General features: G+C 35.2%; 1 protein-coding gene across 1 annotated transcript in view; it reads right to left on the bottom strand.

Moving 5' to 3' along the window:
• Positions 1–9,855, bottom strand: part of LOC147069330 (nucleoredoxin-like) — a 112,777-nt gene extending 102,922 nt beyond the window's left edge. Inside the window, exons 1-2 of the mRNA XM_085950222.1 lie at positions 9,620–9,855; positions 8,010–8,453 (exon numbers count right to left, since the gene is read on the bottom strand). Of these exons, the coding sequence (XP_085806348.1) occupies positions 8,010–8,381 (372 nt within the window). The 5' untranslated portion in view covers positions 8,382–8,453; positions 9,620–9,855. The remainder of the gene's footprint in view (positions 1–8,009; positions 8,454–9,619) is intronic.
• Between the last annotated feature and the right edge of the window lie 4,094 nt (positions 9,856–13,949).

Below are 13,949 nucleotides of genomic sequence, written 5' to 3'. Positions count from 1 at the left end.
ATCAATAATTATGTATCCACATATCAAAAATTAAACTTAGTAGTTGAACAACTACAAATAATATTCCGACCAAGTCCGATCCTAATAGGATCATATGGGCCTCCACAGCGTAGAGGTTTGTATTAACAGATTTTGTTTTTTTTTTACGAGAAATGGATGTCAGCCACTTGCTCAACCTATTAGGTCCATACCCTGACTCACACACAAATTGAAAAACAATATGTGTACTTGCCAGATGTGGGATTCGAATCTGGGACCCACGGCGTTATAGTCCAACGCTTAAGCCGCGCGGCCACCGTGGATGTAATAATAATAACCTTTTAAATTAAATGAATTTATTCATTTAACCACTTAACCATTATTGTATAATCGTCACGATTGCAGTATCATACTGAGGCGTAAATGTAGTGCGTTCGGCTGATAACCGAACAATTGGTGGTTCGAATCCAATCGAGTGAGTTTTTTTTAAATTATGTGTTACATGTCACACGCCAAAAATACACTCTGATTTGATTTCCCAAACGCGCCAAAAAAAGTATAACTTAAAAAATAGTTTAATCATAATTGATGTATGTAAGTTAAAAAGTTCAAAGTAGATTAGTATGCAAGGTGACACTGAAACACCCTAAAGCTAAAGGTAGACACGTAAAAACTACATCTGACAGTGAAAGAAGAGGTGCATGCTCATAATGTAACATACAGGACAAGCAGACGCGTCAGAGCAAAGCTTTATTCAGGTGCATTTTAAATAGTTGGCTGGCATTTTGTTGGGGGAATTCCGGATTGTTTACCCGGACAACAGACTCCCGCGCATTTGCCTGCCGGATGTACGACGGGGATAGGTATATTTAGCAGTGGTGAAGACTCCATACTAGGCGATTATTTGAAGCCTACCTTCTTAAGAAAAATATTTTTTGATTGCATATTGACTTATTGACGTATGTGTAGGAATGTATTACACAGATAAATAATTACAAAACAATCTGCAAAGGTTTTAAAAAATATACCACAGCGCGCCATCTGTCTTGACGTAAATAAAGGTCGGATTATGTTTCAAATAATTCTCATTTTTTTTTCATATGGACTTTACGTCACGTAGCCTCGCCCAGTCTATCGAATTGTTTGAACTAAGGTAAGCTCCGATCGCAGAGCCTAAAACTAAATAATTAGATAATTTAAAAAAATAATTTCTATGGTGTTTAATCGAATATTAATAAATAAATAAATGTAAACTGTTTTTAAAAATAAAAAGAACTTTTATCTAATGATTTTTGATATGTATTGTGTTTGATGAAAAAATACGTAGGTACTTAATTTAAACTGATCTCTTAAATTTTATGTCGTCAGTGAGTTTTTGAAGTTTCATTAAATTAGTGTGTCGTTGTCATTAGTGTGTACCTATTCATTAGTAGTAATATCGTACTATCTTTTTATTTCTCGTAATTATATCTGACAAGTGTGTTCTTTTTATCAGATCTCCACAGCCTACCTCTGTCCAAAAGTCACCCTTCGCCACTGATTAGAGCCGGAGTGCTGTGTGAATTATTTAGGATATCTTTGCGAGATAAACCTAGATAATCTGGAGAGTTTGTAAGAAAAACGTAGGTGTATGTCATTATGATGCCTTGTCTTTTCGCAACTTAGAAATTAACATCTAATGACCACATAAAATATATTAATATCATTAAAAAAGTATTATTGTGAATGTCATCGTGTTAACAAATTTTAACATTATGATTAAATTTGAACCTTTTATTTCATTTTTTTCACGAGATAGCCAGCGCACTTCACAATAGTATAGACGTGAGGTATTATAAAATTAGTCTCCATATTTTCAGACAGGTTTGCAAACAACCTTTTATAAGATTGTTTTTTTGTGTAGTTTATAACTAGCGGCCGTCTTATAAACTATGCATTTTCAAACTGCAAACCTTTGGCTACATTAATTGTGTTAAACTTTTCGCGCCTCCCTTTGCAACACTCCGCGCCTACCAGTTTGGAAATCGCTGATTATAGTTTGATTTCTCCCGACCATGTCCGATCCTAATAGGATCATATGGGCCTCCACAGAGTAGAGGTTTGTATTAACAGATTTTGTTTTTACAAGAAACGGATGTCATCCACTTGCTCAACCTATTAGGTCCATACCCTGACTCACACACAAATTGCAAAACAATATGTGTACTTGCCAGACCCAGGATTCGAACCTGGGACCCACGGCATTATAGTCCAATGCTTAAGCCGCCCGGCCACCGTTTGATTTAGGCATGGCTTAATGAATTAAAAAAATTAAAACCAACAATATGTGTAATATGTATTCTTAATACGACGTAAACAAATAAGTATGGATGAAAAAGTTTGCACAATTTTGTCGTATCGCCCAGTATAATAAGATACAGAAACTATTATGGTTTAATTTAGGCAGGGTTTAATTGATTTTTAAAAACTAATCAATACCATCTGTAAATTGTAGACTTAATTCAATAAACCAAAATACGTATGACTAACAAAGTCTAATGTGCGCTATTTATGTCGGATCTTAACAGCCTACCTCGACCCTTCGCTCCTGCGCTACGGCATGAACTTTTGTAAACAAACAATATTGTAATATTATGCACCGGCCGACAACCGATAAGACTTACAAAGCAAACAAACCGGGGGGAAGCGAACCCGGCGTTCCGGTCTAAAAGTCGGTGCATTCATGATAAATCTTTATACCTACAACGTGTTAGACAGGTCACTAACCGAACCGACAAACATTCTTATACTCACCTAAGTATTTACATTCCGAAACGAAAGACTCCAGTAAATTTGAATTGCATTGGACAAACTATGAATAGAGCCAGGTTCTTTCCAGGCCTCTCATAAAATTAGTTCAAATCATATTCACTTGTATTATAATTATATAAAAAATAATATATATTACATCATTTTCATTTTAGAGCCGGAGTTATGAATAAGCTTAGGATGTTTAGGTGCTAAAAATGAATAATATGTACTTACCTAAAATATGTAGATATAATTAAAAATAATTAGATAAAAAGAACTTTTTATATGCCACTTTTTAAATTTTCTGTTGAATCATATAAACTTGACAATTCTATGTATTAATAATTTAAGACAAATAAGGCAATCGTCAACAAATCATTTTTTTGCTATTTTGCAACAAACAAACAAATATAGAATACTGAAATGTCATTTTGATTTCCATAGTAACGCACGTATATATTAATAATTTAGTTGCTAGGACCATCCCCTTAGCAACCAATAATAGTGGATTGGATTACGGATTTCTTCCGAAATAACTTGTCATACAAAACAGAATTAACTGAAAATGAATTCAATTCTACTTAAAGATGGCTAAAAGAATATTAAAAAAAATGCATTGGTATCGTGTTCTGATATATTCTAAAAGTTTCAAATGTCTAGCTAGTCGGGAAGTTAGTTAAAAATCGATTGCAAGATTTGTACCGGACAAAGAACCACCGGACAAACAAGAATACGAGCTAAGAAAAACGTTGTAAAAAATAGGTAAGTGTTACAATAAATCACATAATATATATTTCAACAGTATAATTTATTATTTATTCAGAAACAGAAAACGCATTACAATAAATAATAAAATAATGCTTCAAATTTTCGAAAGTGAATCTTTGACGATTTGATCTTAGCAAATTTTTATACATGGAAAAACTTCTTTCCACTACAGATGTTATTATTGCGCATGTAAATGAAACTATTTCTGAAGTAGAAAAAATTTAAACATGTGTGGCAGGCATCTGATGGATTTTCCAAAACAGCTTTTATATTCTGCAGCGTTTGAAGTCCAGTATTTTTATTTAAAACACTATTTAATTTTGTAATTAGTTGTATTCCAATTGGTCCAAGAGAACATTTTCATATTCTAGCAGCAGTATTGCTTAAACTATTAATTTGCTCCAATAGTGAGTTTGTAGATGATTCTAGCATGTCAATTGTATTTACGAGTGTTATTGTGTTAATTAATTTTGTGTTTATGTGAACATATGTGCTTAAACCTAAAATATGTAAAAATAATTACAAGATAAAAAGAACTTTTTATATACAACGTTTTTAAATTTTCTGTTGAATCATATAAACTTGACTTGACTAGCTTAAACGATCAAAAAAATTTGTACTTGATAGAAATAATACCGAAATGTCACTTTGACCTTCAAATTGATTCCCATAGTAACGCACGTATATATTAATAATTTAGTTGCTAGGACCCCAGACCCCTAGCAACCAATAATGGTGTCGAAATAACTTTTCATTCAAAACAGAATTAACTGAAAATGAATTCAATTCTACTTAAAGATGGCTAAAAGTATTAAAAAATGCATTGGCATCGTGTTATATTCTAAAAGTTTCAAATGTCTAGCTAGTCGGGAAGTTAGTTAAAAATCGATTGCAAGATTTTTACCGGATAAACAACCACCGGACAAATAAGGCCCGTTTCAGACGGGACACCGGTGTCGCGCTCATATATAATAAGTAGGCCTTTGTATTTGAATAAAGGGACTCTTGTATTATGTTTATGAACGCCCCGAGCTAATGAGTCAAAGCGTGTATGGTACACGTTTCCGTCGGCCGCTACATTCTCAAGCCGCCGATACACATGTTTTTATGACCGCAGCCGGTTTTATGTTCTTATTTATATCGCGAAATTATGCGTTGACTCATTAGCTCTGGGCGTTCATAAACATAATACAAGGGTCCATTTATTCGAATACAAAGGCTTACTTATTATATACGAGCGCGACACCGGTGTCCCGTCTGAAACGGGGGTAAGAATACGACCTAATAAAAACGTTGTAATATTAATTATCCAAAAATATGTAAAAATAGGTGCTAACAAATAGGGTTTAAATGTTTCAAATTTGTCTGAAAAAGATAGATATTTTTTTTATATTTTGTTGTGGGGCCACTCAAAAAATATATTTAAATACCTAAGAATCCTAAGCCTGGTTATGAAGCATAGTATACAGAAGGAATCGACTTTTCTTTCATTGGAACCGAAATGTTTAAAATACGTGAGTTCCACAGCTCTGCTATTAGCCAGTTCGACGTTTTAATCGCACTAACATAACCTGGAAACGATGGGAGTGTAAAATAGTATAACTTTACTGCCGATTTGTGAAAACCACATTTATTATGTACATAGAGAAGTTGACACCGACGCGAGTGCAGTGCACCTGGCTTTCGTCTACAATAGACTGCAATATACCACATATGCACCTAGATAAATGCATAGGTATTATTTGCATGTACATCATGGCCCCCACATTCAGAAGCGGCCCTCCTACCCATCGCTAAGGTTAATGGCAGTGTGAATTTCGACTTAAGTGTTTCTCAAATGGTTTCCGCGGCACATCCGTAATGTGATTAATGTGATTCTGTTTATTTTCAGCGATTTATAAAGAAATCCAGTTGATTTATATTGAGTTTTCGGCACTCATCATCATAATTAGGGAATCCAATCCCGAGCTGAAATTCTGATCCCGGGATTGGCATTTTTTTCCATTGTTCATATAAAAAAAATATATTTACAAATAACATTGATAAAATCGGTCAAAAATAAATCTAGTATAATTTATACTATTTAAGACATTTATTGTTAATATTGTATACGTTCAATCTTGGAAATAAATAAGTTTAACGGAGTAAATAATATTGTAATATAAATAATAATGTAAATTTAATATGAGATTGCTGTTTCTGATAGTAAAGACTTAATGAATGGGTTAGCGAGATTTAAAATAGTAAAGCAAATCATGGTTTACTTGTGGCCTTTCCGCTTCATAAATCTAATTAGTCAGCCAAATATGAAACTGCCGTTAAACGTATGAGATCATGGTAGAATTACTTTGTTAATAGTGCAAAGCATTGTTTTTTTCAATTTTTCTCATTTTTATTGATTTAGGTATGTGAAAAAATAAAATGAGTCGGCAAATTGCACATGGGCATAAATCAAACTTCATTCAAACTCAGTTTATTTCTAATGTAGTTTTTTGTTATTAAAAGTATTTTTTCTGTTATATTTTCGTTTTTAATTTATTTTCCATAAAAAATGATAAAAAAATCAATCCCGAAAGTTTCGGGATTATGTTTATCAATCCCGGGATTCATAGGTATCGAAAATAGCTCGGGATCCCGGGATACCGGGATTGGAATCCCTAATCATAATATTCAAATCAAATCAAATCAAATTTATTTATTTTACATATAATGAACATAACAAATTATAAATTCAAAGCGTTCACGACATGACATAAAATAAGTGTTAATAATTAAAAAAAAATAAAAATACCGAGAAGTGTGAGTTAATAATACAATAGGTAATAAAATAAGAAATAAAATAAGAAAATAAATAAAATAAAATAACAAAGTAAAAGTAGATGGAAGCACACAGAGTCAACTTTGATAGACCCTATCTTAAAAATTTATAAAACATCGTCCACCTAAATTCACCCTCACGTAAGTGGAATATATCAATATCCGAAGCGATTCCATTAAACATGGTTATTGCCCTCCCAATTGGCATTACTAATGGCAGGTTAGTTCTGCACCGTGGGAGAACAAACAACGGATGCCCTCGATTCCTAAGGTAATTATCATAGACACTCAAGCCAACACCACCAAGAATGGCAGAGTTCACATTTACGCCGCGTATAAGTCTGAAAAAATATGTAGCTAAATAAAGATCCCTTCTAAATTTTAAGCTACAGTATGTAAGCATCCCTAAGAGAAAATCAGTCGGATAGAGCCACGGATAATATCCATACAACCGAAAGTAAAGGAGTCGTAAAAATTTCTTTTGGACTCTCTCCACCATAAGGCCGTACTTCAACTGATGCGGGGCCCAAACGATATTATGAAGCACTGCTCGCGACCTCCTTTTGTAGTAGCCAAGTAACATGCAAACCTTCGCCATATTGGGGAAATAGCCATTTGTAAGTCAGGAAACTCACTTAAAATAATTATAAAATAAAATTCTACACATGAATTATTATTTAATTACATCAATCATCATAAATATCACACCGAATTGCATTGCAAAAACATGTATTTAAAAAATGACATTTTTTACTATTCGAGCGAATTTGTGGTATTTTTCTCACTTAACTGGTCGACCTGCTACGTCGGCCTCCTTAAGCCCGGCCCTCAGGCTAGAGCCATGATGTACATATATACCTAAAAAAGAGTTTGGCTGTCTCAGACTAGATAAGTATCGCTGTCAACAGTGTTGGGTACTACAATTTCTTTTATGAAAGGCGACCACAAAATTTGAAAGAAAAACAAAAGAAGTTTATAATTATTTTGAATTCAATTACCTACTTAGAATCGGAATAAGTATACTATTGTGTTTGGATCCGCGACGATTTTCCATACAAGTAGGGTTACCAACTACTGTCCCGTTTCAGCCGGGACCGTCCCGGAATTGAAAACCTTGTCCAGGATCCCGATTAGAGCTTACCTGGGACGGCACAAAATCACGGATTGTTAGAAAAAACAATCAATTAATGGAAATATTTTTTTTATAAGCGGTAGGAAACATGTTTTTGAAAAAAAAATACATCCAGCGAAATTCGAACTTGCGACTATGTACTCGTCACAACTAGGTAGGACACACACAGCTTAGCAAGCCAGGCACATGGCCGCGAATCCCAGGGGGCGCGGGTTCTAATCCTGTGTTTCTATATTTCTCACACGTGTTTTTAAATTAATATGTATGTTTAACAAATCAACAAAGAATGTTAGATTCTTAAATTTTGTGAATTATTCGTTGAATAAAAAACATACATAATTTAGGAAATTCTTTCATTTAAAAATCTACATCCCGCAAAAAATATTTTGGCAGGAAGAACTATAAAAAATCTCTCGTCTTTCATTCTGGACGAAGGTATTCTAAAAGCTTTCGACTATCAATAAAGAATAATTATTATAAGGTTGGATTGAGTAGGTATACCTTGGTAATATATTCTCCTTACCTTAGTCTCGATATCCTCGAAAGGCACAGCGTACCACGGGAGTCCCGCGACGTTCTTCCTGAAGGAGTCCTCGTAGTCGACGATGGCGTCAGTCCTGGTCCACAGCACCACCTGAATCACCTCAAACTTTCTCCTACCGCCGCAGTCAGCGTTGTACTTCTGATAGAACTGCACCAGACTGCGTTTGTAGTCGTCGTTCTCCGCGTTAATGTTGGCGAAGGAGAAGTACACGCCGCAGAGGAACGGGTCTTGGGGTGCCAGAATCCCCTCCGGGGTGCCGGTTTCTTGGAGATTGTCGCACTTGACAAGTTGGGGACCGAACAATCGGGTCTCCCAGCCCTCCGCGCAACTACTTCGACACATTTTGTCCATTTTTAGGCCCTTTTAAAAAGGTATCAAGGAAATAGTTTATTCATTATATTATATTATTTATTCATTTACTTCCTGATTATTAAAAAGTCCATTTAGTGCAGGATTAGAGTAATAGTTTTGATTTCGCGATCCATGAAAAAAAATCATCCAATATCAAAATCGAGAGCTTTTTTAAACATTTCCTTGTAATAGTGACTAGATAGTGAACAAAATGTCCACAATCCTAGGAGTTAACTACATACTTACCCTCATATATGTATATCAGTGGCGAAGGGTGGAAGTAAGCTGTCACGATCCGACATAAATAGTGCACATTAAACATTGTCAGTGAAACGTGTTTTCATTGAACAAGGACAACAATGTCTTATTAAACATACCTACATCATTTTGAAAACACTTCTGAGAAAATATATTATAACCAATAGAAGAAATCTTTTTGAAAAAGTTAAGTGGATATTGAGGGGGAAGGATAGATGATTTAAAAAACGTGACAGAGTAACAGCTCAGAAAAGCTAAGAAAATGTCTTGATTTTGATTCTCAAAGGAAAACTTTCAAATTGCAGTTCAAAAACGCTAAAAAAGAACATACATTTTTCTGGCGCCACATTTTTTAAATTATTGTCTACTAATGACTAAGGGGTACCGCGAAATGTAAACGTTTGAAAACCACTGCAGTGAGTTTAACCCTTTATAAGCGATTGTAGGTCCATTGAACTGTCGATACGCGCACCTATAATTGGCGGCAACTATCTAACTATCTAATAAATGATAGTAGATATACCTATTAAATTTATAAAATGCCTGATGATAATATTAAGTTTGATTTTTCTGTTTATAAGAATTAATTAATATGTTCTTCTTGTACTTTTACTTATATCATTTAATACTCGTAACACTCGTGAATACGATTTTAATTCAACATATTTTTTGATTCCTACGTTCTAATTGGAGTCCAATAAGAAATTGTATTTTATTTTATTATGTAGGTACTCGTATTGACATGTGCTTCTTGCATGTATCCAGATGCAAATTAAAATGACTCACCGGTTTATAAATATAATATTATTTCAAACCAGTTTTTAATAGTTGTAAATAAAATTAGGTTTCACACTATTTGTGTATATTACTATTATTATTATTGTCGATTTAGCCATCCCGAATAAAATTCAGACACTTATTATCCTTTATTAATAATAAAACCACACGAAATTTAATGATAACAATAAAAAAATCATCACCTTTTGCACTTTATTTCTGTCTAAAAGCAATAAACCTTTTTCATATAAACATAGCGACGGGGTAAACAAACTCACGGGCCGAAAAGTATTATTATTTTATGTCTTTGTTTTTTATTATTAAATTATTCTGAATACAAACAATCAGATGTGTTCAACGTATTTTTAAACGGGACCGATTTGACAAACACATTATACCATGTTGGTGTTTTCTCAGAGACTGACAGTGACAGATGCTAAAAAATGGCGGCCGAAAGCTCAGCTAAAGTAACCCTATCTGTGTGCACCCTTTGGAACTAAAATAGTAGGTAGCTATTATTTTGTACCCTTATTTCCCCTACAAACTTATATGGAGAACGGCCAAAAATAGAACTACGAACAACTGTCTGACGCCATATTGAAAAACGTTATTCAAATATTAGATTTTGCCAGTTACGAGTCGTGATTGGGTAGTTTTCGACAGTGGCTTCCCCATCTCATTCTCCAGATCAGTTTGTAGGTGTGTAGCTAGTACCCTTCTACTAATTATTGTATCTAACAGAAAACGTCTATAGGAGAAACAGTTTTTCTTCCATTGATATGACTGTAATCAGTGGCGCACCCAGGGGGGGGGGGGATAGGGGCCTTGGCCCCCCCTAAAAACATTGAAATTGAAAGCCAATAGATTAGACAAATAAAAACACGGCAAAAAAATGATTTGAAATTCTCCAGCACCCTCTAGAAAAATTTCTTAGATTTTAATTTCACAATAACACAAAAATTTCGAAACACTAATGTCAGGTTTTTTTAGCAACCCAATCCCTAATGGAACTGTCAAAAAATTCTCGGTGTCCACCCGAATTCCGGAGTGGTGTAGGTCATGGCTGGGGAGGGCTGACAGGGCTCTAGCCTGGGGGCCCGGGCTGTGGGGGGCCCGGCGTGTCGGGTTGACCAGATAAGTGAGATAAACACACATCATAAATTAGCTTTAATAGTAAAAAAAAGTCGCCTGCGGCGCTATTATACTTCATGGTCATGAACATTTTCAATAATTGTGCAATATATTTTTTGATTATTATGTGTCGATACTCGACAGCTCCATTATTAAAGTGGATGTATTGAAAATCGCCAATAATTCACTGTATAAGTACCTACCCTTAATTTGAACTAAAACGCAATTTGAAAAACGTTAACGTAGTATTTCACACTGCCTTTAATCTTAGCTATAGGTAGGGGGCCCGCCAAATATCCTAGCCTGAGGGCCCGTTTCAGGATGTGGGGACCATGGTGTAGGTACACCGAGTGCAATAGACAAAAGGGCGATAAACGAGAAATTGGGCTGTGAAGAAGAAAAAGAGCCTATGGGACTAATTTTCATTCTCCTCCTTGGGCCCCCCCCCAATATTAAAACCTGGGTGCGCCACTGACTGTAATACTCATATTATTTTTTTTCTATTACGAGTTTTGGTATTTTTGATCTTCCTTTTCTCCATTGCGAGAAAATCTTTTATCCCTCTTTCTAAATTACCACACATTTTTGACACTCCTCATTCCTTGGAAAACATTTTTTTATTTAACCCTTAATTGCCGAATGGTATAAAAAAGAGACAGCATAACACAATATAGGTACCACGACCATGGCCCCACATCCTAAAGCGCGCCTCCAGGCCAGGATCTTTGGCGGGCCCCCCTACCTATCGCTAAGTTTAGTAGCGTGTGTGATGCACAATATAAGCGTTTTCAAAATTGTGTTAGAGGTAAAAGTAACGGCCTTCAGTTTATTTTTAGCGATTTTTTGTAGTTTTAATACATCTACTTGAATTATGGAGCTGTTGAGTAAACACAAAACAATCAAAAATAGCATCTTACAATCTCATTCTTTAATGTTTATAACCCCGTCGTGAAATAGCGCCGAAGTCGACTTTTTTTACTATTAGAGCATATTTGCGATGTGTGTTTATCTCACATATCCGATTGACCCCCCTATGTCCAGGCCCCTAGGCTAGAGCCCTGTCAGACCCCCCTCGTAGGGGCCATGACCATAACCACACTGCCCAAATCAATGGACGGTTGAAATATTACATTGGAATGCAAGTTATACTCAGGGCTTTTTTTGTCATGTAAGGCGGTGGAACGGCGTTCCGGCACCTTTTTTCGCAGTATTTTTAATGTTTCAAAAGCAATTAGACGAAACAATGTTCACGCTTACATAGTACAAGTAAATTTTACTGAATCTTCTCATTTATGAAAAGACATTCTGAAAATCTATTGCGTTTTAATGAATTTAAATGAATCTAATTATTACCCCAGTAAGAGCTTCGGCACTTTTGGTCATCAAACTCATCGGACCACCTTTGACACTTTTCGATCCTTCAAAATACGTTGATCAGTGGTTAGTTCCTTAGTGGAAGACATTCGGCCATAGACTTCACTGACAAAGGGAATCGAGACGATTTGCCAGACAAAAATTGGTATAAATTTTGGAAATCACCATGGCTCCCACAAAGGCAGGGCTGACAGGGCTCTAGCCTGGGGGATCGACCAGATAAGAGAGATAAACGCACATCAAAAATTTGATCTAACCGTAAAAAAATCGCCTGCGGCGCTAATTTCCTTAACGCATATTAACATTTTAAAATATGTGGTTGTGTAATTGCATTTCTTGGTTAATGTTTGTTGATACACCGAGTACCCTTAATTTTACCTCGAACACCATTTGAAAAACGCTACTATAGAACGTCACACTGCCTTTAACCTTAGTGATAGGTAGGAGGCCCGCCAAAGATCCTGGAGTGGGGACCCGTTTCGTGGGGGCCATGGAAATCACTATATACTTTTATTCAAATATATGATGTTTTTACAATTTTATTTTTTACAACTTCAGTTGTTTATTTGTATTTGTTTCTTTGTTTAATTTTTTATGCTTTTCGTTTTATAAGGAAAGTTGCTTTAAATGATATTTTAATATAATTTTCTTTAATAGGTAAGAAATTTGGCAAGAAGTGTGTTCCAGCAAATGTCATTGGTTCCAGCACTCTTTTGTTTTCTTCCTTCTTTGTTTTAAAAAAAAGGCCAGGTTATTCTAATTAAATTTTTTTGCAATATATGGCTACAGAATAGAATTGAATAATGAGCAAAATAGAATAAAATATAAAATTATAATGGCACCCCGACATTTTTAAGGGGTTCCGATTCGGGTTTGCAAGATTCAGAATTAAGGGTTCCAGTTCCAAAATAAATAAGCTGTTCTTGAGGTTGCAGGGTTTTGTTTATGGTTCCATTTCCAGCTCAGCCAAATACAGACATTTGCCTGCTAAACTCTTCGCTTTTGTAAATCTCTCTGTCAACTTGAACTATGGTAAGCATAGCCCTCCACAAGGCTGGGGCTGACAGGGCTGGGGGCCCAGCGTGGCGGGTCGACTAGATAAATGAGACAAACACACATCGCAAATTTACTCAAATATTTTTTTTAAATCTCCTGCGGTATTATACTTCGACAATGAAATTTTATGTGGTAGTGCGATGCAATTTTTGTTCATTCGATGCTCGACAACTCTATAATTCAAGTGGATGTATTCATAAATAACCTACCATTAATTTTACCTCGAACACGATTTGGAAAATGCTAGTGTCACACTATCCTTAACCTTAGCGAAAGGTAGAGGGGCCTGCCAAAGATCCTAGCCTAGGGGCCCGATCCAGAATGTGGGGGGCATGATCCAGCATTGTTATGGTGTCAAATAAAAGTTCCGGTTTGCTGTTTTTAAATAAACACTGACTAATACATAACACGATCTTAATTATCAACGATTGAATATATTATCAGATATGGAAATTTTCTAATAATGGTTTAAAGAAAAAGTACGTAATGGAAATATAATTATTTTATTGTTCCTATTATTCGAATTAATCATCTGGGCAACCTTCGTCCCCAATCAATCCGGATAATGGAGGTTTTACTGTGTATTATGATATAATACATATAAAAAATACATAATTTTGAAAAACTCTTTCTGAGGGAGTATATTATAACCAATAGAAAAAATCTTTTTTTGAAAAAAATAAGTCACCCTGACGGGGAATCGAACCCCGTATCTCCCGGGTTTACGCCCCATCCATCGCATTTAACCAATATGCTACGGCGTGACATACATAAAATCGATTGCCAAAGTAGCTGATTTGGAAGAACGCTGATGAGTAGGTATTAAAATTGACCAATAGTTAAAATTTGTCGCAATTAGTATGTCACGCCGTAGCATATTGGTTAAATGCGACGGATGGGGCGTAAACCTGGGAGATACGAGGTTCGATTCCCCGTCGGGGTGACTTACTTGTTTCAAAAAAAGATTTTTTC

This window comes from Rhyacophila brunnea, unplaced genomic scaffold, assembly GCF_057557595.1.
Source record: "Rhyacophila brunnea isolate RB1 unplaced genomic scaffold, BYU_Rbru_1.0 scaffold_23, whole genome shotgun sequence".
NCBI lineage: Eukaryota > Metazoa > Arthropoda > Insecta > Trichoptera > Rhyacophilidae > Rhyacophila > Rhyacophila brunnea.
This window is presented reverse-complemented; position numbering and strand designations above follow the sequence as displayed.